At 43.3% G+C, this 27503-nt stretch overlaps 1 protein-coding gene across 2 annotated transcripts; it reads right to left on the reverse strand.

The window, feature by feature from the left end:
- Positions 1–3683: 3683 nt before the first annotated feature.
- Positions 3684–27265, reverse strand: LOC143266968 (STAM-binding protein-like). 2 transcript variants are annotated; one of them, XM_076543041.1, is made up of 11 exons: positions 27073–27265; positions 19844–19926; positions 18693–18904; positions 16168–16246; positions 15819–15911; positions 15083–15371; positions 12428–12552; positions 11545–11682; positions 8366–8478; positions 7345–7444; positions 3684–5252 (listed from the first exon to the last, which is right to left on the reverse strand). In XM_076543041.1, the coding sequence occupies exons 1-11, from the start codon at positions 27248–27250 to the stop codon at positions 5196–5198; spliced, it is 1467 nt and encodes a 488-aa protein (XP_076399156.1). In that variant the 5' UTR covers positions 27251–27265; the 3' UTR covers positions 3684–5195. The 2 variants fall into 2 exon arrangements, with proteins under 2 accessions (XP_076399156.1, XP_076399158.1); XM_076543043.1 differs by lacking the exon at positions 27073–27265 and adding an exon at positions 24107–24552.
- Positions 27266–27503: the final 238 nt, after the last annotated feature.

A 27503-nucleotide genomic window follows, 5' to 3' on the forward strand; every position in this document is an offset into this window, starting at 1 on the left:
AGTACCCTCCACCTCTCAGAGACTACTAATGTCACTTACCGTGCTAACAAGAAAACAGCAGCAGCAGCAGCAGCAGCAGGGAGGAGAAACAGCCCCAAGGTCACCTGTATTAAGAACAGCACCTGAGCGGTTCTTTGCACTTTTTGATGGACAAGCAACAGCATCTCAGGAGGTGCCCCCCTCCTCTCGAATGACTTTATTTGAGATAAGTTCCCACTATGGATTCCAAACAGGCTAAAAGTCATGGTACATTACTGCCTCTCTTCTCCAGTACAGGAAACTCAGGTGTGAACCAGCAAACCCAGCAAGCTTTTTCTTTTTGTCTTCTGAATGAATTACCTAAATTGCCTTGGACCTCAGTGAAAACAAAGGAGAAGACATTAGCCACTGTTCAGTCCTAAAACTTCAGGAAACCCAGGACATTTGTTCCTCCCTCATCGTTGAATTTCCTCATCCCATGATGAGCTTAGAGCCTTCAAATACTGCTTAAATTCTTCATTTAAGAATGACCTAAGCCAAGGTCATGTGTTTATAAACACAATTCATCTTCAGCTTAATAAGTGCTAGGCCTGAGAGGGCTGTGCTTCAGGACAATAAACTATAGCAAGAATGGCAGTGACTTCCTGTCTCCCATTTTCTTCATCAGACCCTCTGTTTGCCACCCCAGAGTCTACCTGGAAGCCTCATGCAGTGCATACAAAAAAAGTGTCACTGTGGTTTGTCTGGTGAAAATCGGGGAGAGCTGATGGCTGAGGAAAAAGTCCATATGCACTTGGTTAAAAAATTCCATGTTCCCCACTCTCTTGCTGCCTTGTGGTCCACAATTGTCTTAAGCTTCAACTAGAACTGCAACTCTACAGTTTGTCATCCTGGACTTGCTCTGCCAGTCCCCCATGCTGGGAAATGCAGAATGATGGACCTTCCTCAAGACTGAGCACACCTAGCAAGACCCATAAGCACCAGTACAAGTTTCAAGAGTCCTGTGCTTACAGGTTTCTATTTTCCTTGCTTTATTTTATGAGTGTGAGTGTTTGTCCTTCATTTAGGTATGTGCATTTCTGGTGACAGCTGAGGTCACCAGAGGGAGTTAGATACCCTAGAACTAGGGTACAGAGTATTGTGACCTACCGTGTGGGTGCTTGAGATGCAAACTCTGAACCTCATGATTGAGCTCAATTCTCTTCAGCGCTGAGCCTTATCAAACCCTGTGTACACTCATTAAAGTGAGTGATGCTCTAGGAAACACTGGAAATCAGAATGCTTTCTTTCCTCCTGGTCTGTTTATCTAGGAGAATGTACAAGTGATGATCTGGGACACTCAGGCCAGTCCTGTACAAATAGAGCAACCTCTCTTAAAACTATAAAACTATGCACTGGCCTGCAGCATGTTGGCTGTGGGGGGGGGTAAGGTGGGGTGTTGGGGGGTGTCTGTGTCTCCAGGGCCAGCTCTGATGGGAAAAGATATAACCCCTGTCTTCACTTAGGCCAGACCAGCAAGCAGCGGGGGGGGGGGGGGGGGGCGGGGGTGTACAATAGGGAAGAACAGAAATGGAGAAGTTTAAAGAAAGGGTTTCTGGAGCAGGGGTGGGATGGAATCTAAGCATATACAAAGAGGACACCTACAGATCAATTTCCTGCACTCATCTAGCCACAGATATCCATGGAACCAGTGGTTTAAAAAAAAGCCATGCACTGTAGTGATGGAATGGTCATCAGTATGGCTTCCATGTAAGATCCACTTGTTGAGTGTTGACTTGTGGAAATGGGTGAGGACTCACTATTCTCATGCAGGAATGGCTAGGGCAATGCTTGCCACCCCTGGCTGCACTTGAGGATCCCAGCAGGAATTATTCTCTACACAAGGTATTCACTCCAGTCATGTTTCACTAATTTCTAGACTTCATAAAGAAATGTCAGTATTGGCTGCAGATTCACAGACCATCCTAGGTCTGGTCCTGGAGGAGTCAACAAGCAAATGCAGCAGGGTGGGTGTCTAGGTAACTGAACCATTAAGTTGGATATAATCTGGGACTCTGGAAAGGTTTCAATGCCCAAGAGGAAGATCCCAAGCCTTAAAAAGACAGCAAACAGGAAGACTCACATTAGAGAACACCTGTATGGTGTTCTCATGCTGCTTCCACATTCGTGGGTTATCACAGAAAAATTCAAGTCCCCGCTGTGAGATACTTCCTGTGCATCTTTAGTCAGGGAGGCCCCAGGCTTCTAAAACAATACAGGCTAGTACTAATTCTCTTGGTTGCACACCAATAGTAGATGGTAAGACCCTGCTGTTGAAGACACCACCTTTTGGTCTTAGCACATAGAGATCAGCTGAAACTGACGAGCAAACTTCCTCTGTGCTACCTAGCTTTTTTGGTGCAGGGTGGTGTTATACATAGTGCTGGGAGAAAGTAGGCATCAGTGTTCTGATTAACTATGCATTCTACATACTTTATTGCTGACCTGCTGCAGATGATGTGGCCACAGATACAATCATGGCACTATTGCTATGACAATAACCAAGCACATTCTGGTTGGGTATTTGGCCTCTTCCCAGAATGTAATTCATGTGGGTGCCATATTTCTAGTGCTAAGACCACACTGTGGCATAAAGAGGCCCATGGAGAAACATGCTACTGTCATTTTTCTAAATGGACATGTTGTCAAACTGCCTCCCAAATACGTATGTATATGTCGAAAGATTAGTACTGCTTTCCCATTGGTCAGAGAAGCTTCTTGGCATGGGGAGTGGTTAATACGTTGAATCATTTACTTGTCAAATGGTTGAGAAAAAGTGTTGAGTGTTTGGTTCCAAATGAGATGACGTGCGTGCGTGCACACATGCACACACACCATCACCATCACCATCACCATTCAGAGGCATGCTGTAAAATGACGTTGAAACAATTTAAGAGGTGGAAGCTGGAGAGGAGTACTGTGAAAACCTCTTTTCTACACAAGACAAGGGCTTTGCACTCAGGAAAACCCAGCAGCTGTGTTTGTCTCCACTAAAGCTTCTCAAGGGGGAGTGCTTCAGTATTCCAGAATGCATGGTGTAGGGGTTAGTGCTCTAACCCTAGCTGAGGAGTGACTCATACTTCTTTAGGGGGAAGGAGGAGTCGTTTTTCTTTGGGGGTGTAAAGAATGGGAAGTTGGCCATGATTCAATAGAACCTCACAAACGTGCACATGCAAGAGACCCTGATTAAACTCAGCGGGTTGTTCAAATGGGAAATGGGGCAGGCAACTAGGCTTCATACAACAAGACCCTTGACCCCAAACCTGGCACGTTTACAATAGGGGTTTCAGATGGGGTTGGAGGAGCGTGGCTGAGGGAGGGGAGGACTAAGTATGATCAAGATCGATTATAGACATACAGGACAATGTCAAATGATAAAATTTAAAACCACAGCAATGAAATGTTTAATCCCAACCCTCGGGAAGCAGAAGTAGGTGAGTTTTTGTAAGTTCCAGGTCAGCCTGGACCATAAGGTGAATTTCAGACTAGAGATTGCTTCACACTGAGATACAGTCACAGTAAATAAGAAAGAAAAAGGAAATAAAGGAGAAATAATCAACTAGGACAAGGTTGCCCACCAGTATCTACTAATCCTATTAGCTGGCAATCACACCTCTCACTTAACATGATTATGTGACTCCTGATCAGAAGGAAGACTCAAGAGCTTGACACAAAACTCAACTTTAATTATAGAACTAAATAGCAATTTTAAGAAACTACAAAATCTGTTTCAAAATACACTTATATAAAGAAAATACAAGTTTCTGTGAAATTTATGGAATTTCTAGACAGGGCCAACATGAGCAGAGAATGTGTGCCCGAGCACAGTTCATGGTGAGCTGCTTTAGCCAGTCTGTCACTGGCAGTGAATTTGTCCAGGCATCCCTTGTGCAGGACAACATTTTTGTTTGCAGTTTGCTGTAAGCATTAGCCTCAGTGGTGAGTTCATCACAGCTAGGGAACTTTACATACTTCAAAACAAGCTTTTTAGGTGAGTAGACTTCTCTCTCTTGTCCAAACATCCTTCAGAGTTGTATTGTGCCGTGTTTCCTAGCCAGAGTGGTCACTCAGGAAGACGGTCTTCAGAGCAACATGGTTGTCAGACTGGATGATCTATGAGGAGGGGAGGAGGGCTAGCTGGTGCTGTTTTACATTAGACAACTATGACACAGTCCACAGAGCTGCACTCATCTTCTCTTGCCTTTCTAGGCTTGTGAAGTGGTCCACTTTGTTCCAGAGGTCCTTATTCCTTACGAGATGCCCTGGAGCTTCAAAATCACTCATCACCAAAAGTCAAAAGATCAATGAATAAAGAGTTTAAGCCTAACATGTGATGCCCAAAGATTCTTCTTGTAGCCCAGCAGAGAATCCCCATTAATAGAATATTCTTTTTTAAACTCTGGCATTTTTTCCCAGTTTCCATGTGCCAGACTATAGTGCAACATCTCACCCAGGTAGACACCATGTAGTCTGCATCAGGAACTCCAAATTCTATGTGAAATTGTACATTGTTGTTATGCCTCATCATGGCATACAGCCACTCAAAAAGCAATGACTCATCTGAGTCAGAAATTTCTCTTTAAATTATGTCATTATCAGTTAGTTTCAAGTTGTGTGCTTTATATCTTCAAAAAGTCGTTTGTCTGTCAAAGAAGCCTTCAAGCAAAGTGAGACATGTAGACTGATGTCTGGAATCAATAGAGACCTTCATCCTTCAGTTGGTTAGTGAGTGTTGGCATTACAACCTGTCCTCTAGGCTCCCTGAGGCAGGTGAGGCAAGCCAGCAAGTGTGTGCATTGGGCCCTTACACCTATACTGGATCCTGGCCAGAAAATATCATCTAAAACTAATAACAAGTAAACTATATAATAAAACCAATTTCTAGTCATTATGAATGACTATTCTAATTCATTAATAGAGCACACATCAGTGTCTTCCTCTGGGCTCTGTGAATGAGTACAGTGTGCCATTCATACACAATGTTGTACACACGTGACAAAGATGTAACATACATGAAACAGATGTAACATACACAACATACGTAGAACACATATACATATACACATACACCATCCTACATTCACTCACATATACACAAAATACACACACACACACACACACACACACACACACACACACACACACACTCCCACTGATGTAGGCCTATGGGATTTAACTCATCGCAAATCTGTGACAGTCACCCGGCTGTTTTGGATGGTGACATGACTGCAGTCCTGCAATTGGAGAAAAGAAAATGTGGTTAAGGCATGGATAACTCCTGTTTTGAAACAGCTTATACCTTTTATATTATACCAAAAGAGAGCTTCATGTGACCCAGGCTAGAACACATAACCTAGGTATGCCAGAGAGATCCTGAAATTACCCTCCTGCTACTAGCTCCAAAGTGCTAGATTATAGGCAAACACCACCATGGCAGATTTCAATAGTGCTGGGAAATGAGTCCAGGGCCTGGTGCTTGAAAGAGGAGCACTCTCCCAACCGAACTTCATCCCCAGCAAAAAACCTCTGATTTGAGAAGCTCACTGAAGTTACATAGTTCTCATCCTAGCACTGAAATCCTGAAGTCAATAGAAGCAATGTCAAAAGATCTGGCACCCAACATTCCCACCAAGTTCTCCACATGGTTGGAGTCAGTGTCTCCCCGTGTATCTTTGCATCTATTTTCCAGAGTCACTTGTGAAACATTCCTTTATTAAAAGGGACCAGGAAGTTCAGTGCAGTATTGGAGTCATGATGTCAATCAGATGGTAAAGGTGACCTAATAGTCCTCAAGGAGATACTCACACTTGGCATACAAAGTCATAAGGATTTATCAATCTGAAAGCCTGGCTATGTAGCCTCAGCTGGCCTCAAACTTGTGATCTCCTGCAGCAGCTACCCAAGTGCTGGTGCTACAGATGTGCTTTACCATGGTTAGGTTTGGAGGAGATCTTGCCAACTGGGAACTTGAGAACTGGTGTTTTAGACATTTTTTTTTAATTGTGCAACATCTTTCAACATCCTAGCACCTAATCATTTTATCTTCTAAGATAGAGCTATGTGTTTTTTAACAGATCTTTTTTAGAAAGATCTTCCCCACAGTCAACTGAAAACCTGGCTTGATCCATGAGACTAGAAAACAGGGACTGGAGTATGGTACACTATTTAACAACACCCACTTCTCTTGCAGGGAAGTGGGCAGTAAGCAATGACTTGACTCCACATCGAGGGCATCTGCCAACTTCTTCTAACCACACAGGCACTAAACTCATGTGCAAATCCAAATGGAGAGAGAATTAAAGTCAAAACAGGGTCTACTTTTAAAAGACTACACAAGGAAGTTAAAGAAATAAAAATAATGAAATATATATCTATATATATATATATTTTTTAAAGAAAGCTGAAGTTTCATTAGGTCTTATTTTACTGTTAGTATAATGCAAGCTATATATAAATACACACACGCATTTATTATGATACATAGAAAGCACACACAGAGTTCTACCACTTGGAATTAGCACTCTGATCTCAGGATCTTAGCCTTCCTTCAATCTCTGTGGCTGTATCCCTCACTCATATATTTTATAGGACTGGGTTCTGGTCTTTTCACTATGTTGCTGCATTTCTTCTGAATCAAAGTGGATGAAAAAGTCCAGGCTAATGTGAAGTAAAGTGCCAGAATCTCATTGATCTGAGGCTTATCTGAGGCCCTGAGGCCTGATCAAACTATGTGTTGTTATCACAGATACAAACTGGGAGAAAAAAAAAATACCTCCCTAGGCAGGTGAGCACAAAACTTCAGAATGAAATGTGCTTAATTTATCTATCTTACATGGCTTTTTCCTTGGCATTCTTATCATCCACTGAAACCTAGTAACTGACATTGATGAAGAAGAAATTAATAAGTAATAAACCTTGAATAAGCTAATGGATTCCATACTTTGTTGGTTATTTCTTTCCTCCATGTTACTGGGCATGGAATCCAGGGCATCAAGTATGCTGAGGACACACTCTATCCCTAAGTCCACCCCAGTCCCCTTCCTTTATCCTATCAACGGCCTGTAAAGTACATAGTATTAGTATCCCCAGTTATCAGGAAAAATGGTCCAGATGGCCAGCACCCTCAAAGACAGTAAATGACCAGGTTGCAAATATGAGAAACTGATATCCACAGCCCTCTGCTTCCTAGGTATATGGTTATTATGGATTCCTATGAAGGAGAGTGATGAGGTTGACCTTCCGTGAGGATCAAAAGGATGTTCAACCATATCAGCTCTATGTCCTGGCTGGGAATATGGCCTTGATTTCTTGTACACAGATACATACACAGAAGAGAGCTGAGTCCTGCTTATGAGGATGGAATCCTCTTTGGGGGCACAATGATATTTCTTTTAATCCATAAGATGTTAGTGTAAAAATTCCGACTCTGAAATGAGAAAAAGTAAAATCAGTCAAGCAAATATCCCCCCAGTCTCCTTCTCCACTCTCCTCTCCATCTTTCTCTCCTCTTGTCCCCCTTCTTTTCCTTTCTTTTCCTCCTCTTCCTCTCTCCTTTCTATAACCTCGCTCCTTCTCCTCTCTCTCCTTCTCCCCTCCTCTCCTCCTGTCTCTCCTCTGCACAATTCTTCCTCCCTCATAGACCATGTGGAACTCCTCCTCCTATCCTAGTCATCACCGTCTTTGTCCTGTTAGACCTTGTCTTTGTCATAGTCTCAATCACCCTCCCTCCCCTCTCTTTCTTCTCCTCTTCATCCTTTTCTTGTCCTCCTGCTCCTTCCTCCCCTTCTTCTTACCCCTGTATGTGTATCGCCCTCTCTGTCTCACTATCTCTGGATCCCTTTCTTGGCCTAATGATGCAAAGGAACTCAACAGTAGAAATGAGAAAGAAGAATCAAACAAAAAGGTAGGTCTGTTAGGACAATCATTGTGAGGAGCAAGTTGGGGGTGTACTGAAACCAGGGTCCAATAGCCCCTGTGAGACAAAATCCAGGGTACAAAAACTTATTACAAAAGAAAACAAGATGATTCATTGCTTTCCCAACATTAGCTCTGCTGAGGAACTCAGATTAACATGACATTGGGAATGATAAGAGATGACACTCTATGCAGTGTCCAGTGTGGAATTTCTTTAACCTCTGGCTCTTGAGGTCACTTCTTGAGGATGGAACCAGCAGTGGTGTCAGCACATCTTTTAAGAGCAGCTCGTGTTAATTAGAATGTGCACCTTAAAGAGAGGCTTTCATAGCAATCACTTAAGACACTCTGGATATTACTTCACTTTCACAGTGTTCTGAGCCATGGAGCATTTTGCTCTTGTACCTTCCAGACCTGAATCCTACATACTCACTGTTTATATTTGGGTGCACACACCACTGCAATGGATTCCGGCAACATCTTCTGGTAACAATAATGAGTGTGTAAATCCACACTCGACAAGAAGGCTGTCTGGGTTGGATGGGTCTGAGAAGACAAAAGAAGCCAAGAATTCCCAGTGAGCCCCATGCCTGATCCACAAAGGAAAGCAGTCCTGAGGAGCTCAACAACTGGTTCCCACCATGAATGCCGAAATCATGCCGGGAAAACACTCCAGTCTGCTAGGTGGAGAAGGAAGAAGGAATTATCTCTTTTGTCTTCCTGATCCATAAAGTTCCATATAAGTTGAAGCTCTCCAAATTACTTCTAAGCTGGTTCCTCCCTGAGGACAAGATCCCTTTATTCATCCATGCCTAGTTATACTGACTGCCTAAAGAGTAACCATTCCAAGTTTTGTCCTTCAGCATCTAACTTACCTCTGCTTCCCTCCTGCTAACAGCAGACTCTGATTCTATCTTCACCCAGAGTTCCCATGACTATTTCAAACATCAGTTCAGCAGTCTCTCAGGGTCTTAAGCTCCCTGCCTTCAATCCTGCCTCTGAGACCTCCCTATGTGATTTCTCCCTATGTGAAGAGGAGGCCCTTCTGTCCTTCGGGTGTGGTACTGTACACACTACTGTCACATTATCTTACCCCTCTTCCCTTTCCTTCCCTCTTTTTCTTGCTCACCAGGTGTAAACACACATCAAACAACTGCATGCCAGAGTGGGGAGGAACCTTGCAGATGTTAGGCCAAGAAAGCCGGATGTAAAAGTCACGTATCTATCCATTGCATTTCAGGACATAAGCAGATATGAAGTACTGATAGCATGGAGGGGGCACACTTAGATTAACTCTATAGAGATCAAAATAGAGATAGTTAGAGCAAGAGGAAGATCAATCTCAGAGGAAGGAATTTGGAAAGCTGGACCAGGCTCTCTGCAAATTCCTGTTTCCTCAAGGAGTCATTAAACTATGGTGTTCATACATGTACACTACAAGTAAGCTATATTTTAAAATATCAAGCACTTGTAAAACTAAAAGTCAAAGAAAAAACTAAAATGAAGGAAACAAAAAACAACTAGACAAAACCATGATGAAACCATTTCCCAATTCTTGTACATGTCCATACTCTGTTAACCCAACTCTGCAAAAAGCAGCCTCATCTCTCCCTTTCCCCTAGAATCTTAGCCTAGATAGATGTGATCCTCAATATGACAGTCCTGACAAACTCCACAATAGCCATAAATTCATCAAATGACATTGTTTTCAAGTCACAGCCTGGCTGTGTAGCACAGGTTGGTGCCAAAGTCACCATCCAGCAGGCCCACCTTCCTGAAGGCTAGGCTTCCAGAACTGCCAGTACACCGAGCTTTCCATGGCTTCTTTAAACCTTGCAGTCTCTGCCCACCAAGGCCTAAAAGTCATTAGCCAACATCCTCAAAGAGCTCCAGCTCCAGCATGTGATCTGGATCCTCTTCTGCTGGAGTCTGTCCCTGGGTCACATGCTGAACTCATTCCCCCACTGTCCCCGCTGTGTGTCTTCTGTGAACCCCATAACCATTTCTCCTGCAGCCTTGTGTCTCTGTCATCCCCCACTGGGTTCCTGCTCTCCTCATTAGATCTCCTCCTCAGCTGTCAGCCAATCATTTCTCTTGCTGTCAACACTCCTTATTTACCAGGTTTTCTGGGCCGACTCCACTCAGAAGTCACAGTTTCCTCCCCTGCCTTCACTTGGCTTCCCAAAACCTCCTTCCAACTGCCAGCCAAGGTCCCACAGATGTGATATCTCACAAGTGCCTTAAATTCCCCAAGGTAGGACTGAACCCCACTTCCAAAGTCTGTCTTCCTCTAGATGCCCCACTCATGCTTATTCCATCCCCATGGGTCCAAATCCAAGCCTGCCCTATAACAGACTTGACAACCCCTATTCCTCAGCCCCTGGATCTCTGAAACCCCACATTCCTGTGCACATGGCCATCACCCTCTCATCGGCATTGGAAGTGAGCAGGCCCCAAACATTAACTGACCTCCCCGCTGTTACCAGCCTTGTAACTCCTTCACTTTACCTTCTGAGCCTGGCTTTGATCGTGTCATTGTTCTGCCCAAAACACCCAGGGAGTTCTCCCTTTACTCAAAAGCAGGTCTGTTCTTTCTTCCCACACCAGACAATGGAGTGCATGGTTCTGAAGGGTCATGTCAACACAAATCTGACATCCTTTTCTAATATCAACCACAAATCCCAATGGACAGGACTGCTCACTGATGCAAGAACCCTTCCCCATGGAACTCTCCTTGGGCTTCTTTGTAAGTCATTATAAGTCACCTCGAGTGAGACTCCTCTTTCCATGAAACCCACAGTGCCCTATATTTATCTCCTAAAGAATAGAATGGACTCTGCCTCATCGAAACTGGTGCTCATTTTCTGTATGATCTCCAGGCACCAAAGGACAAATTTCCATCTCCCATGGTATATTATTGTTAGGCAAAGCATTAAGAATTTATGCAACTGAAGCATGAAGATACAGGAGACTGCCTCACATATCAGCACTTCCCAAGCTATGAGTACAAAAGTACTTGTGATCTCGAAAAACCTAGGAATAGCCAACTGATTGCGGCTTATACCTGTCCCATTCTAAGAGGAACAGCATGTTCTGTGAGTATGAAGCCATGAAAATGAGAGATTCATTCGGAAGAACTCTCTAGGGAAGGAACTATATTTCCTTCAAGATCACCACAAGCCTACACAGCATGGCCAACTACTTGAAAATCTTGTGTGCAGGTGCTCTTTTGGTGTGCACAAAGCAAGTTCTTCTCCATAAAGACAAAATGCAATCATTAGAATGAATTATCTTGACATTAAAATATGTCCAGTTTTTATATACAGCTTTTAGGGACGTGGTCTCTACACCATGTTCTCATACATCCTAGGGAAGCTACCTTTATTCATCTATTCACAAGGTATTGGAACTTTGAAGAACTGCTTTGTGTAAGAGATAAAATTAGAAGAGCTGGAAATACACCAGGAAATGTGCCTTTGACTCAAGGATGGAACACTAGTGACTGCTTGTGCTCAGAGAAAGATGATCTGGAAAGGATTGATTCTGTGATGAGAAAGAAATAGGCAGTGTGCTTAGAAAAGGACCCTGCCACAGAGAGGTGAGTGTGCTTACATGAATCCAACCTAAGGTGAGAAGCCCCAGCTCCTCTTGAACAAAAATGAGTTCCTCCTCGTTCTCAGTGTAACAAAAGTCAGGCTCTCCATTCTGCATAGGAATTATGATCTGTGTAACTTGATATTCTTCCTCTACCTGACAAGAGAAAACAACTTGTTATAATTCCCTGGCACTGTCAATCCCACTCTCTCATAACACAAGTAAGTAAAGCCCCACCCCAGTGAATGACTCTCATGCTTCTCCCTCACCTCAGTTTTTCTCCACCTGAAACACTGCTCCAGTGCTTTGCTGGGTACTGTATGAAGGCACAGAGGATAAGATGAACCTGACATGTCCCTCCTAGCACATCCTGGGACTAGGGTCTTCCCTGTAGCAGCCAATAGATCTGACTGAGGGTCTTGAAGTGTTTTATTTATATTCCAAGGCTTACCACAGAGTAGGTGATCAGACCAGACTACAAAAGGAATTGAATCCTCCTCCTTTTAGAATTAGTCAATATGCCTGTCTCCATGCCTCACACCAGACATTCTACATGGCAGCTTGCCTGCTTTTACTTCAGTGACTCACTCTGTGTGTGAACCAGGTTTAAACTTATAGGAAGCCTCCAGTCTCAGTTTGCCAATGACTGGGGTTACAGGCATAGCCACCACTAGAGTGAAAATTTGTAACTATAGCACTGAAGCAAATTGTTCAATTTCAAGGGACTCTGAAAAGCAACCAGTTGCAAAATCATCAAATTCCAGGTGGCCAGGACTTGTCATCCATGGTTCCTTCTGTGGAGTGGTATATATGGACACAGCCCCTGGATATGTTTTCTGGGAGTCATGGGAAGCCAAGGGGGAAGAAACGGTCTCAGATCAAGGAGTCTTCATATCTTTACCAGTATCCCGCATAAGACTCCACATGTTTCTATTCCTTTTTGGGTATTGTTCTTTGCAGAAAGCAGGAACTGCTCCCATAAATCCTCTGGAAGGACCACAGGGTGGAGGCCTTTGGAGTTCAGAACTGCAATGGAAAGGAGAAAGAAGTCTGAGGTTACAGGGCCTGGTGTCCCTGAGCAGAACTCAGTCTGGTAGCCTGGAGGAAAAACACAAAGTCATTGGTATTCTCTCTAGCAGCCCCCCTCCCCATGATGGAACCACAAAATAGGCAGGGAGTTTCTTCTCCAAGCTCTGGCCACAGCTGAGTGGTAGTTGTGAGCATGGTCTTTACTGTCAGTGGATGGAACAACATATTTCTGGGTGTGACCATGAGTTGGTTGCAAAGAAATTTCTGTGTAGGTTCACAGACTCAGTGGGCAAAGGGCCCTCTCAACTCTGGTGGGTAACATGGAGACTAAACAGGACAAACAGACAGAGAAATGTAAACTTCTGCTGAGTCCCTCCTGGGACAGACATGTCTTCTTTATCTGTGGTTCAGATCTCCAGGTCTGCTGGCCACTGGACTCTCAGGTCTGGACTTAACGATTCCCTGGGTCCTCATGTGTCTTGAGACTGAGTCTCATGAAAGTGGCTTCCATGGTCTGTACCTTTCAGACTTAGGCTGAGACAAACTACAAGTATTTTACAGAATTTCCACTTGAAGAAAGCCTGTTGTGAACATCCTCAGTCATGTAGACCATTTCCCCCAAGAGCTGTGAGGCCACAACAAACCCCACCAGATTTCAAGAGGTTGCAGTTGCATGAAAGCATACACAGAGATTTTCTCAAGGTCATACCATCACAGACTGTCACTAATAGGGCATGTCGTAGGGATGGAGGAAACCCTTGAGACCCTGGAACTACAGGATCACCTGTGGCACATACCACCTAGAGAAGTTGCAGCCTCAAATCCAAATGTGAGTGAAGATGGTACACTTAGCCCATCAAAGTCCCAAGGACAGATGGCTCCACTTAGCTGGAACCAGTCATCCCTCTCCTGGTTGTTTTTACAGTCCAATAGGAAATGAGCAGCTTACCCCTGCTTCTTCATTATATTATACAGATGTGTAGATTGTTGAGTACACAAGCTCACAGCTGGGAAAGGCTTCTTATTTGCATCTGGAAATGTGTGGATTGCTGAGTGCACAGGCTCAGGTCTTGCAAAGGTAGACTCTCTTATTTGCATCTAGAAATGTGTGGATTGCTGAGTACACAGGCTCAGGGCTTGCAAAGGTAGACTCTCTTATTTGCATCTAGAAATGTGTGGATTGCTGAGTGCACAGGCTCAGGGCTTGCAAAGGTAGACTCTCACTTGCATCTGGAAATGTGTGAATTGCTGACTGCACAGGCTCACAGCTGGGAAAGGCTGACTCGCCTGTGCTTAACTGAGACAGAGCATTGCAATTTGGCTTGCAGCTCCTCCTCATTCAAGAAGAGATTTTGACTCTTCCAAGGCAAGACAAGAATCAACCAATACTTTAAAAACATCTGAAAAGCCAGCCTTGGTGATGCACACTTGGAATTTCAGCATTTGCTTGCTGAGGTGGCAGGATCTCAAGTCAGGCCTATTCAGGTTTTAAGCCAAATTATAAAAATTAAAATTAAAAAATAAAAAATGAAACAAATTAGCTGAATATTTGAGAACATTTTTCTGCTATATTTGTGAATTTCCCATTTAAAAACCTTTATGTATGAATTGAGAGTGTGTTTGCACAAGTCCATGATATGTGTTTGTTTGTCAGAATGTGCACGCTGATGTGTGAGCAAGGATGCACAGGTGCTTCAGCACATCTGCAGATGTGACCTGACTGCCTGGAATTCTGAACTTCCCTGGCCCCTTTGGTCCAACAGAATCTCTTCTGTGCTTCTGTGTCTGCCCAGATAGCTGTGCTGTGAGAAACCAGGTCTTCTCCTGTCTCCCTGTCCCACCTCACCTGAAGAGAACCTTGAATGTATAGGTGGCCAACATACCCCATTGTCACGTGCTTTCTGGAGATTCCATCTCAGGTTCTGACCCTGTCACTGCCAGCGCTTCACCCACAGAGTCATCATCTCCCTGGCCCTAATTGAGGATTTCCTGTGAGAGTCTACCAAATGCTGAAAACATAATCTCATGCACCCAAAATTCTGTTGCCCTCACATCTCTCCATTATGTCCTAAGATTATCTAAGAGTCCAACTTTCATAAAGTAACAATGCACAGCACATTCCTTATGATGGAAGATGATTCAGTATTTTCTTAATGTGCTTCTTCAAATCTCTACAGAGCTCAGAAAAGATGAGGATCTGAATTCAAACAAGTTTTGAGGAAACTTGTCTGGGTAAACTAAGTTAAAGGTTATTTTGACAAGACAGATGGCAGGAAGGAATGAGACAACACTCATCATAGGAGGTTCTGTTACCACAGCAAAGTGGATCCGTGGAAGCAAATGGCCGAGGACGTGGACAAGGGGAAGGAACATTCTCTGTCGCTCAGTGCTCTAGACCTCAGACACCTGTGCACCAGCACTGCCTTACTTTACTGGAAAGCTGGAGTCTGTTTTGTGTGGCTGACCCAGATGCAGGGAAACACTTATATACAAGTCATTTCCAAGTCATGGACCTGGGGTGACTCACCTGGGCTTCTCATCATTTTAGTCTCCCCACAGGGAGTGTCTGATGAAGTGATGGGTGTTATCTCCTCAAACACTCCCTGTGGGCCACACACCACTTGTTTCCCAGGTGTGCTTCCTCTTGAAGGTTCTTCAGCCTTTGTTGTTGATGTCAGGCTGGGCCCCACCTTTCCACGATGCACAAATCTGTGCAGAAGAGCACTGAATTTGGGGAAGTTTGGGAAGTTTTTCCCATGATTTTTTTTATCCTCCCCAAATGCCTTGATTTTTGCATCTTCTGCTCTTCTTTTCTTCTACAGAAAGAAAAACAGATTTAAGTTACGTCTTCAAATGCCAGAAGAAAAAGCCTTACCAGCAAAGAGATGAAAAAAGTGTAGGTAGGTCTGTTTAGGTCTGACATCTCAGCATAGGGCCCATGGAGCTCCAGGTCTATGGAGAACAGCTACCACCACCTTAGTCAGTTCCTGTAAAGCCATCTTCAGAAACAATGAAGTCTCAATATTCTCAGTGCCCTACTGCACTTTGTGTGTGTGTGTGTGTGTGTGTGTGTGTGTGTGTGTGTGTGTATGTATGTATGTATGTATGTGTGTTGGCTTGTCTGGATAAAGTGCATGTGTGTTCAAGTGAGTATGGGGCCTATCCATTAGATCATAGACTCAGTGAAACAACACAACACAATCCCAGAACACAGGCTGACCAAATGACACACAATCCTCCTTCCTCCATGCTCACACACTGACCTTATCTGCCAGGTAGCCTTCACCCTCCTTAGGATGTCTTCTTCGGAATGTGAATTTTAGGTTCTCAGCTTTATCAACAACGTTATTTATAGTCTGCAATACAAAACAGAAATGGAAAATTTGAACAGTTCTAATGTCAGAAAAGAGAATAAGAAAACAAGTGGGGAGAGGCAGCAGTATCTCATGCATGACTTGAACCCCATTTCCTGCCATCCCTCTCCTCTGTACTGCTATGCTGAGGCAGAATCAGCTCCCCTCCTACCCAGGGTCATGATCTGTTGCTTTTCTCTAAGTAGTTCACTGCTGTTATGGAGATTTTAGATCAGTCACATAGACAATGAAGACTCACCTTGTTGATTTTGGATCTTATTCGAGCTGAAAGACACTTCTGATATTGTGGGTCTTTTGTGAGTTTCTCCACAAAGAGTCTAAAGGAATAGAGCAGAGTGACTAAAATGTACAAAAAGTTCCAAGTATCAAATGAGGCCATGATGAAATTCAGGGTTTGAGAAGTTCCTGGACTGAGTAAAAGCACACCCTGAAATCCCACATCCCCTTATCCTCCAGTGCCAGGAGAGAGAAAGATCCTCACTCTTCTATCTACTGGTACATTCAACAAACATCAGCTATCAAGAAGTATAAAACAACCTCTGGAGGCATCACAATCCCTGACTTCAAGATCTACTATAGAGCTACAATAATAAAAACAGCTTGATATTGGCATAAAAACAGACATGTGGACTATGGAACTAAACTGAAGACCCTGACATTAATCCACACACTTATGAACATTTGATTTTCGACAAAGAAGCAAAAACTGTACAATGGGGAAAAAAAGAAAGCATCTTCAACAAATGGTGTTGGCATAACTGAATGTCAACATGTAGAAGACTGCAAATAGATCCATATCTGTCAACCGTGCACAAAACTTTAGTCAAAGTGGATCAAAGACCTCAACATATATCCAGTTACTCTGAACCTAAAAGAAGAAAGTAGGAAGTAGTCTTGAACATATTGGCACTGGAGGTCACATCCTAAATACAACACCAGTAGCACAGACACTGAGAAACAATCAATGGGACCTCTTGAAACTGAGAAGCTTTTGTAGGGCAAAGGACATGGTCAACAAGACAAAATAACAGCCTACAGAATGGGAAAAGATCTTCACCAACCTCACATCTGACAGAGGGCTGATATCAAGAACAAATAAAGAACTCAAGAAATTAGGCATCAAAACAACCAAGAGTCCAATTAAAAAATGGGCTATAGTGCTAAACAGAGAATTCTCAAAAGAAGAAGCTCAAATGGCTGAAAGACATTTAAGGAATTGTTCAAAATTCTTAATCATCAGGGAAATGCAAATCAAAATGACTCTGAGATACCACCTTACACCTGTCAGAATGGCTATGATCAAAAACACTGAAGACAGCTTATGTTGGAGAGGATGTAGAGCAAGGGGAACACTCCTACACTGCTGGTGGGAATGCTGGTACAACCACTTTGGAAATCAATATGGCGCTTTCTTAGAAAATTGGGAATCAACCTCCCTCAAGACCCAGCCATACCACTCTTGGGCATATACCCAAGGAATCCTCAATCATACCACAAGGACACATACTCAACTATGTTCATAGCAGAATTATTTGTAATAGCCAGAACCTGGAAAAAAACCTAGATGCCTTTCAACTGAAGTGTGGATAAATAAAATGTGGTACATATACATAATGGAGTATTACTCAACAGAGAAAAACAATGACATCATGAGGCTTGCAGGCAAATGGATAGAACTAGAAAACATCATCCTGAGTGAGGTAACTCAGACTCAGAAAGACAAACATGGTATGTATTCACTCATAAGTGGATACTAGATATAAAGCAAAGGATAACCAGACTGCAACTCACAACTCCAGGGAGGCTACCTACTAAAGAGGACCTTAAGAAAGACACAGGGATCACCCAACAACAGAGAAATGGATGAGATCTACATGAACAAACTGGAGTGTGGGGGGGTAATGGAGGGCAAGGGTCAAGGGAAAGAGAGGTTAGGGGAACAGGAGGTCCCAGCTGGACCAAGAACACAGTGTGAGAACAAGTAAAGAGATACCATGATAAATAGACCCTATGGGAATAGGAAGAAGCAGAATGCTAGAGAGATCCCAGAAATCCACAAAGATTCCTCCACTATAGACTACTGGAAATGGTCAAGAGAGTGCCTGAGCTGACCTACTCTGGTGATCTCAGGGCTAGTTATGACTGGTGAGACATTTACCCTTACCTTTCCTCAAACACACAATGTTCTTGTCGTTGAGACTATAGGAGTCATTCCCTGGGGACAGCTCTGTAATCTTATTCTGCCAACCCAATATGGTGAACAGCTCAGGGACTCTGCTGAGCCACTCCAACACTAGGTGGTCCACAGCCCAGTCTTCTGGTGGCTGTGTAGCTACAGGAAAGGCTAACCTCTTTCCTATACCAATCAATAGGCTACAGGATGTAGAGAAGAGGAATCTGGCTCTGCCACACACAGCAATAAGCCTATGACTGGCTGCCTGGGTAGAGATAAAGCAGTGAAAACACTCACCAATGCAGACACATCCTATTCACCTGTCAACTCTTTTGTCTAAAAGCTGGGCCATGTGGGCACAAGCTTAAGAACTCTCCTACTCATGAAATCCCTTATATGGGATACCACCAACTTTGGTCCTCATGTCTTTGAACAGTAAGGAAAAGCACATGTGAGATCTGCCAGAAATCTGATTAAAAGATGACTTTGACAAGTTCCATAAGGTCAGCAAGGGTAGGAAGCATGAAGAGGATGACAGGATGAGTGAGGGATCAGTCATGGGAAAAGAGGTGGAAAATGCAGGTTCTCACGTTGAAAATTTGTGATACATCACAAGCGCTTCCTCTGTGAGGCCTTCACTTAGCAGGTCTTCTGCTTTTAGCTGATAGGTCTTCAGCTCAAGGTAAGATTTCCAGGGAATTTTATTATTGATGTAAATATTCTGCTCAAGAGAGCTTAAAAGTTGGAACTGCTCTTGGGTCAGGAGAGTGACATCTTTATGTCTGCGGATGGTGCTCCTGACCTAAGAAAAAGAGAAGATGGGGAACATCAAAATGCATCTCCTGCCATCCTGCCATTCCAGCAATCTAGAACACATAGACATGTCCGCGCGCACATGCGCGCGCACACACACACATCTCCCTAATGTAAAATAAAACACCACGTTGGTGATTCAGCTCAATAAATGTATGAACAAACCCAGCCTAGGATCCTCTTACTACAGCAGTAAAGAGTTGGAAATAGGGATGTCTGTGTCCTTTGAAAACAATGTGAAGTAGCTCTTGGGTAGCATTTAACTTAAGGAACAGACCTTACCTACCACCTCTTTGTTGAGATTTGCACTAGAAGACATACATAGGTGTGAGTGGTTGTGTACACATCAGAGGATTGTGCTTAAGCATAAACCCAGCAGTTACCACGCGGGCTTCTTCTGATGTTACCAAGGCAATAGAGAGCACCCAAGCTTGGAGGAAACTCTACTCATACCTTCCACAATGTAATCTCAGCTAGAAGCAAAAGGATTTGTGATGGGGTGCCCAAAGTGATTTAATTAGTATCTATGATACTCAAGTCTTCAAGAGCCTTTGTGAGACAATGGCCAAGGAAAACTCAGTTCCTGCTATTTAAGGATTTCTGGAACTAAGGCTCAGAATCACAGAAGAAGAAAAAAACCCTTTGGGAACTGTGAGCTCTGGGGACCACAGCATTGCACAAGCCCTTCTTGAACCTTTTCTAGGGAGTCTGTGTCTTTGAGAGCAGAAGTATAATGAATTCTAGAGACAAACTGCTCACAGTATTGACTTGCTTTCTGTGATCACACTTATGATGTAAGACATGTCCACCAGGGAGAAAAAAAAGTGAGGTTCACTAGTTTAAACACAGAAAAGGGCACCAGGCTTTTACATTTCCTCCATATGATTGCATACAAATGACCTCTCTTTTCAGCAGCAATGAGACTTACCTCCTTCGGAGCTCCAGCAATGAAAGGTCCTTTAATACCTGGACAGCTCTGATGGTCTGTGAGCCAGGGTTTGAGAATATCACCTGTTACCAGATACAAGTAGTTAGGAAAGGAGCTACTTTGCTTCTCCAATAATCAATGTTAGTTTATGTTAATTTACATATTACCAACTCACTGACCACTATGGCCAGGGAGATTCAGGCTTTAATCCTGCAATTTCCTGGCTGAGATAGTAGTCACAACCTGAATTCTATTTTAACTTAAAAACTAGGATTAAATAAATTTTTTAAGAGTTTCCAAAGGAGATCAATTCAAGATGGCAGGGGCTTCTGGCATCCACAGGCCCATGGAGCAGCTCTAAGGAGTCTGAGAGACCCAAGGAGGGTCAGATTGGAGATAGGGCAGCAGAGGATGAATCTGAGAGAGCAGAGAATCTCAGAAACAACTAAAATATTGCAGGTCCTATGGGGAGATGCTTTTAAGAAGTGGTCTCATGAAATTGAAGGAGAAGAAGAAGAAGAAGAAGAAGAAGAAGAAGAAGAAGAAGAAGAAGAAGAAGAAGAAGAAGAAGAAGAAGAGCAGAGCAGATTCTATACATGGGCCAGAGAGAAGTGAACCTATAGCTGCTGAAGTTCACACTAATGGAGATGGAAAATGGTTCGTTTTCTGGATTGGGTTTCCTCAAAAGGCCTCCAGGGACTGTGCTCTAGTTGGGGGCCATGTTAGTGTCCATAGTCCATGCTACCACCAGAAACCATGTGGAAGTCAATGAGCCTTGCTGCCACTGGCAATTCCAGGCAAGGGAGCTTCTTTTTGCAGTGGTAACAATGACTGTAGACTCATAATTAAGAATGAGAAACACATCACAGAAGCCTTTTCCCACCTTCAAATAAAAAGGGAAGCAGTCTAGACAGTAAGACACTGAAGGAGTCCTTAAATTGTAATAAAGATGCTGAAATACAGCTCTTTTCAGTTGATGTCTTCCAGCAGGAGATGTGGCTATTGAGTGTGGGGAAGGACTCAGTTATTTTAAAAGGGCAGGCCAATGAGACATTCACCATGATCCAATGACTATATGAAAAACAAAATTTAGAACTTATGTACTTTTTTCCTTCTTTTGGACAGGCACAGGGTGGGAGAATGCCCCTGGGAGGAATGGGAAGCTATTTTGATCAGGTGCATTATATAAAATTGCCAAATAATCAATAAAAATATTATGTTAGAAAACATGTACAATGAATAGAAAATATTCCCCTAAAACTCTACAGGGATTTATATTTAGGGAATGCTCTCCAGGAACTCATTATGCATCAGAGGGTGCTAGCCATGAACTAGTAGTTACTCAGCTATCTCAACTCCCAAGTCCTGTCCCTGAAACTACTTTTAGAGATTTTCTTTGGGGACCACAGCAGGAGACACAGTTGCTAATGTGCCCTAGACTTAAAACACAGCCCCAATTCTCTACCCTGGAGGTCCTGTCCTAACTGTGTTCCTCAGGTCTAGAAGGGTTGCTCACTGATCTCTAGGTAGGACACAGATGCTTTTCCAGCCAGCTTCACCAAGGCAACCCTGCTCATGGATGAGTAGCCACCAGTTCCCCTCACATTCCAACACTACTGCTCAACAGCACTAACATGGAAATGCTAATTTGGAAAACTGATGGAGGGTTGCTGCTGCTGTAACGGAGCATCTTGGCTCTGAGTGTGTCCGTCTATACACCTGGCTCTTTCCCTGCTTCTGTGGCAATGCTCTCAGGAACTATCTGAGTACTTTATCGATACTGAGCTCATAAACACTTAGCACCTCAGTGAGTTCAGAGCCCAGTCTGTCAGATTCCACTGTGGAATGTAAAGATCCATTTAGTGAGAGAGAAAATGCTCTGTCCAAAATCATAACCCCACATATATCAGGGGTAAGATTCTAGTCAGGACACCAGCTTCTAGTTCAATATTCTACCCATGATTCCACACTGTCTGGACTTCTCAAAATGTATGGGAAAATTGAATGAAAGAAACGTTTCAATTTCTTTCCTTACCAGACATTGTTGGGAAAATAATAGGAACACAGTTATAAGAATCAGATAACAAAAACACTGTCTGGATTCAGAAACAGAAAACCCACATGTCCAGGATCAGAGATACTGGACACTGGGGAAAATTGTTTGTCAGCATCATAAGGACAGTAAGACCATTCAGATACTGAATGGCTAAGAGGTAGAGTGATGTCATAAAGTTACACTGGTACCCTAGTCAAAGACTTCTTGGAAAAAAGAGCAAATAAATTAGAGGAGCAGATAGTTGGCTCCTATCTTTTCTTTGTAGTTCTATGATTCCTTACGATCTGCAAGTCTGTACTGTAGTGAAGACAATGACTGTGAAGATGAAGAAGCAGCTTCAATTTGAAAGCTGATCCTGAAGGTGCATAGACTCCGCCACACATTCGACAATTCATGTGTTCTCCAGAGGTCAGAGAAATAAAGGACCCAGTACTGTCTCTCAATCCTTTCTAACCGAGCTAGCAGTGTGTGCAGAAAGAATTCTATTTTCTTTTTTTTTTTTCAGGAATAATTTTCTTTGTGACTGAAGCTGGCTTGAGAGTCACCATTTATCCTAATTTTGCCAACAACCGGCATCAATCCTCCAGCTTCAGCCACCTAGGTGCTGAGATTTCACTCATGAGCCCAGACACTCAGCTCAGAATTGTTACGATGTATCTATAGCATGCTCATTTTCATATTTTTTCTTTAAAGACAGGGTTTCTCTGTGTAGTTTTGGAGCCTGTCCTGAATCTTGCTCTGTAGAGCAGGCTGGACTCAAACTCACAGAGATCCACCTGCCTCTACCTCCCAAGTGCTGGGATTAAAGGCGTGCACTACCACTCAGTTCATTTTCATAATTGTTGAGCATCACCAGTATTCAAGAAATCAGCCAAGAAAAAACAAACACAAAAGTTATCTTTCCTGATACACTGGCCCTCCTAGTCACACATTTTCCCATCCTCAGTTGACTTCCTGGTCTACTAACCTACATGTTCACTAAATCCATCACTGTTTGCCCTGTGCTAAGCAAATTACTCAATCACCAGAGAAATTTATGATTCAATGAAGTCTTTTGGCTCCCTTCTGCATTCAGTCCCATAAATCCTATGTTACCATGGTTAACACCTCCAAGTTCCATGCTCACTCCTTCCTCCATTCTATTTTCTCCCCCACCACTGCATTTTTCTATTTTCTTGACTGTCTCCAGGCCCAGGTGGCCTGTTCTTTTTGTAAAAAGCCCCAAAGTGCTCTTCCAATAGCTTCAGCCTCCCTGCCCTGTGATTCTTCCTCCTCTCTAGTTCTCTTTTAATTAGACCGAAGACTCCAAACATTGGGAATGCTAATTTTTAAAACTCCATTGGTTTTACTTTATTTCTTCAGGAATGGTCTTTAACACCCAAGTCACTGTGCAGCTAGAGACTGGCATGGTCTCCTTGATTCTCCTGCCTCTGTCTTCCAAGGGCTGAGATTACAGGGGTATGGCACCATGATCTGACTAAACACTTTAGGAGTTTGTGTGGAATGTGGGCCAGGGTTGTACAGCTATCTGTAAACTGTACCAAACATGGGTGAGGACATTGTCCCAGTGTGCAGGTGCCAGAGAGAGCACAGAGATAGAGAACACTGTCATTCACTGTAACAAACAGTCCTGCTTTAGCAGGGAAAGCAGACTTTCCTCTCCTCAACTGCTTCAGGGAAGACACATGTGCAGCCACAGAAGAGGGAGGGACATCTGCCTAGCCAGAAAAGGTCAGCTATTCTCAGCTGCTAATGGAACACTGCCAGATACATTCTCGAGTCCCCTCATATTTCACCACTAATGTTGACCAGCACCAACTGTGAAGTATCATTGTGGAAAACTGTGTAAAGGGAAGTATCTTGGCCCTCGGTTCTCCTCATTACATACCCAGATCTCTCTCTGCTTCAGCTGAAACAGTCCCAGAAACTCTGACTTTCTTCTCTGTGTTTTGCTCCTAAAGACTCAACATCTCAGAGATCCCTGAGCCCTGCCAGCCTGTTATCTCACCAAGGAAGGTGAAGGAACATTCAGTGAGAGGATGAGGAAATACTCTGTCCAAATCTCAACCCTAGGAAATGTCAGAGCCAAGACCACGATAGGGCACCAACCTGTTGTTCAGCACTTTCCCCTTTATTCCACATTGTTTTGATGCTTCCCAATTTAGTGAGCTGCCCAATTAAATAAATATTAAAGTTTCTTTTCCTACCTGACATCTTCAAGTCAGGAACAGAACAGGAGTAGGATCTGGGTAAAGGGATGGGGACAAAACAGGAGTAGGATCTGGGTAAAGGGATGGGGACAAAACAGGAGTAGGATCTGGGTAAAGGGATGGGGACAAAACAGGAGTAGGATCTGGGTAAAGGGGTGGGGACAAAACAGGAGTAGGATCTGGGTAAAGGGGTGGGGACAAAACAGGAGTAGGATCTGGGTAAAGGGATGGGGACAAAACAGGAGTAGGATCTGGGTAAAGGGATGGGGACAAAACAGGAGTAGGATCTGGGTAAAGGGATGGGGACAAAACAGGAGTAGGATATGGAAAAAGGAATGGGGACCAAAACAGGAGTAGGGTCTGGATAAAGATGTGAGAGATCGGGTTGTTAGGTTTCACAGTAAAAAAATCACGTCTGTGCAGGATCAAAGATGCTCAGCACTGAGGTACAGTTGGTCACGCATGGCAACCTCAAGACTCCATCTGGTGCTGATTGGTTGAGGGAGGAATGATGTCATAAAGCAGATGAAAGCCAATAGGTTTCCCAGAAGCTATGTTTAAAAAGTGACAGTTGGACACCTGCAGGAAGACTAGAGCAGGCCTACATGGCTGCAATCTGGGCAGCTTAAAGCACACAACCCAGACATGACAATTTCTAGTCCTAGACCCTTAGTTCAGGAAGAGTGTCACGTGTTTCGCACAAGTGGTCATTAATAAAGTCATTTATTATTGACACATGATTTTCATATTTCAACAGATAAAAATGTATTTTTATGCACAGATGATGTCCTTGGTGAACATCATAGATACTGTTTTACTGCTGTGAAGAGCCACCACAGCCAAGACTACTACAGGTAGAGCTCCAGGAGTCCAATTGGTGAGAGAGAGGAGGGATTATATGAGTAAAAGATATCGAGACTATGATTGGATAAAGCACAGGGACAAATAGCCAAACTAGTAGAAACACATAAACTGTGAGGAGCCCCCATGAAACTGGACCAGGCCCTCTGGATAAGTGAGACAGCTGATGAACTTGGAACTGTTTAGGAAGCCCCCAGGGAGTCGGACCAGGACCTGTCGTCAGTGCAGCAGCCAGCTTTTTGGAACCTAGGGCCTATGCTGAGACACTTTGCTTAGCCTCGGTGCAGGGAGGTAGAGACTGGACCTGCCTCAACTGAATCTACCAGGCTGAGCTTACTCACCATGGGAGACCTTGCTTTGGAGGAGGTGGGGATGGGAGGTGGATTGGAGGGGGGAAGGTTGGGGTGTGAAAGGAGGGAGGACAGGGGAATCATGGCTGATAAATAAAAGTAAATTATAAAATAAAAATATTTATTAAAAAAACCTCATCTTTAGTGAAGTATACCACACCTAGAAAGACAAATATGGTATATACTAGTTTATATGTAAATATTAGCTGTTAAGGCTATCATAATCATAACCAAGCAAAAATCCATTTAACTACAAAGGTCTGTTGTAAAGGACTGAGCACAGGTAGATCTCTCTAGGAAAGGGAAATAGAACAGTTATGGATAGGTAAGGGGGGACTAGAAGTGGAGGATCATGGAGAGGAGGAGGGAAGAGGACAGGGAGGAAATACATAGAGAGACAGCTAAAACTAAGAGCCATCTGAATGGGTAGATTAGAAATCTGACAGAGAAAAAGATTTCTAAAATATATACATATGTGAAGATGATCTACATGAAATCACCAAATACTGGGGAAACAGAGCTCCAACTGGACATCTCTTGTCACCAAATGAAGCTTTCATTAGCAGGATTGGGTTACATCTAGTTGAGCTGCTGACCAAAGGGGTTCTTGTGAATCTCCAAATAACTGAGGTTATGGCCAGGGCTATAGGTTGTCATGCACAAACTGACAGCAAGACCTCAACTGTTAAAAAGAACACCAACAATTCATTGAGCATGAACATAGAGAAGTCAAACTGGTGCCTACATACAGCCTTCACAGCTATAGTCTAGCATCTTTTGTACAGGGAGGTACTCTACCAAAGGGGAAACATAAACAGTAACACCAAAGGAGAAATGTAAACAGGAACGTAGCCATGAACCCCTTGATCTACAATGGTGTCCTGCCAACAAAATATACTTAGTGCAATGGTGCTACAAATCTTGTGGGAGTAAACAACCAATATCTTATTGGACTTAAGGCCCACACCATGATATAGAACACATACTGGACACTGGTTAGATAAGCAAGAACCTGAGACTAGAAAGGTCAGAGATCTAGTATGAAACCCAATAACACCTTTCCAAATGAAACAAAACATAGCAAGAAAAACCTCCTAATGATATTCCACATACTCAGAGTATGGCATACTCAAAGATATCTACGGCATATCTATGACATACTCATAGATAACTGCTCAGTCATCAAGAAGACTTTTCCCCAGTGGACAATAGGTTTAGGTGCAGAGCTCTACCCTATGCAGAAAATGAGAGAACTTAGAATGCTTAGCCTAGAACAGATGTCTCTATCAAATCCTTCCCCTCAGACCACAGGGGGTGTTGTGAAAGAGGAGGCAGATAGAGTGTGGGACCCAGAATAGATGGAGAAAACTAAGAGTACAGGTTCTCTAGATCAAGAATATTGAGGCACAATTGAATTTCACGAGGACTGTGCAGCATGCACAGGGCCTGCATGAGTCTACACCAAATTGGGTCCTAGACCTGAAAAGAAATTTGGACACATAATCCTATCCATAAACTGGAAGCTATTTCCAATTGATAACTACTTGCAAGTGAAAATTTGATTTTCTCCAAGTGTAGTTGGGGGCTTCCCTGGGTCCCACCTGGTCTGCAGCCACTCAAATCCAAATAAATACACAGAGGCTTATATTAATTATGAACTCTATGGCCATTAGCTCAGACTTATCACTGACAAGCTCTTACACTTAAATTAACCCATAATTCTTATTTTTGTTTTGCCATGTGGCTTGGTACCTTTTCTCAGTTCTGCCATGTCATCTTGCTTCCTCTGTGTCTGGTTGGTGACTCCTGACTCAGCCCTTCCTTCTCCCAGAATTCTCCTCATTTGCTTGCCCCACCTATAATTTCTGCCTGGCTGTTGGCCAATCAGCATTTTATTAAACCAGTGCACGAGAGCAATATTCCACCGCATTTCCCCTTCTCTGTGTAATCAAAAAGAAAAGTTTTAATTTTAACATAGTAAAATTACATATAATAGAAAAGTTATCAAGCAAGAATTACAGTTATGACTGGACCTGCCTGTACTGAGTCTACCAGGTTGATCGCAGTCCTTGGGGGAGGATTTGCCCTGGAGGAGGTAAGAATTGGGTGTGGGCTGGGGATAAGGGGAAGGTGTGGGAGGGGGGAGAATAAGGGAACCCGTGGCTTATATGTAGAACTGAATG

This window comes from Peromyscus maniculatus, chromosome 1, assembly GCF_049852395.1.
Source record: "Peromyscus maniculatus bairdii isolate BWxNUB_F1_BW_parent chromosome 1, HU_Pman_BW_mat_3.1, whole genome shotgun sequence".
Lineage (NCBI taxonomy): Eukaryota > Metazoa > Chordata > Mammalia > Rodentia > Cricetidae > Peromyscus > Peromyscus maniculatus.

Bases quoted from the DNA above. Each gene is read 5' to 3' on its own strand.
- LOC143266968 (XM_076543041.1), bottom strand. From the start codon at position 27,250: ATGCGGTGGAATATTGCTCTCGTGCACTGGTTTAATAAAATGCTGATT. The intron at 19,927-27,072 runs GTACCAAGCCAC...ATCTGGTAACAG, and splicing joins CATGGCAGAACTGAGAAAAG to GTGATATTCTCAAACCCTGG. The intron at 16,247-18,692 runs GTGAGAACCTGC...CTATTCCTTTAG, and splicing joins ATGTATCACAAATTTTCAAC to ACTCTTTGTGGAGAAACTCA.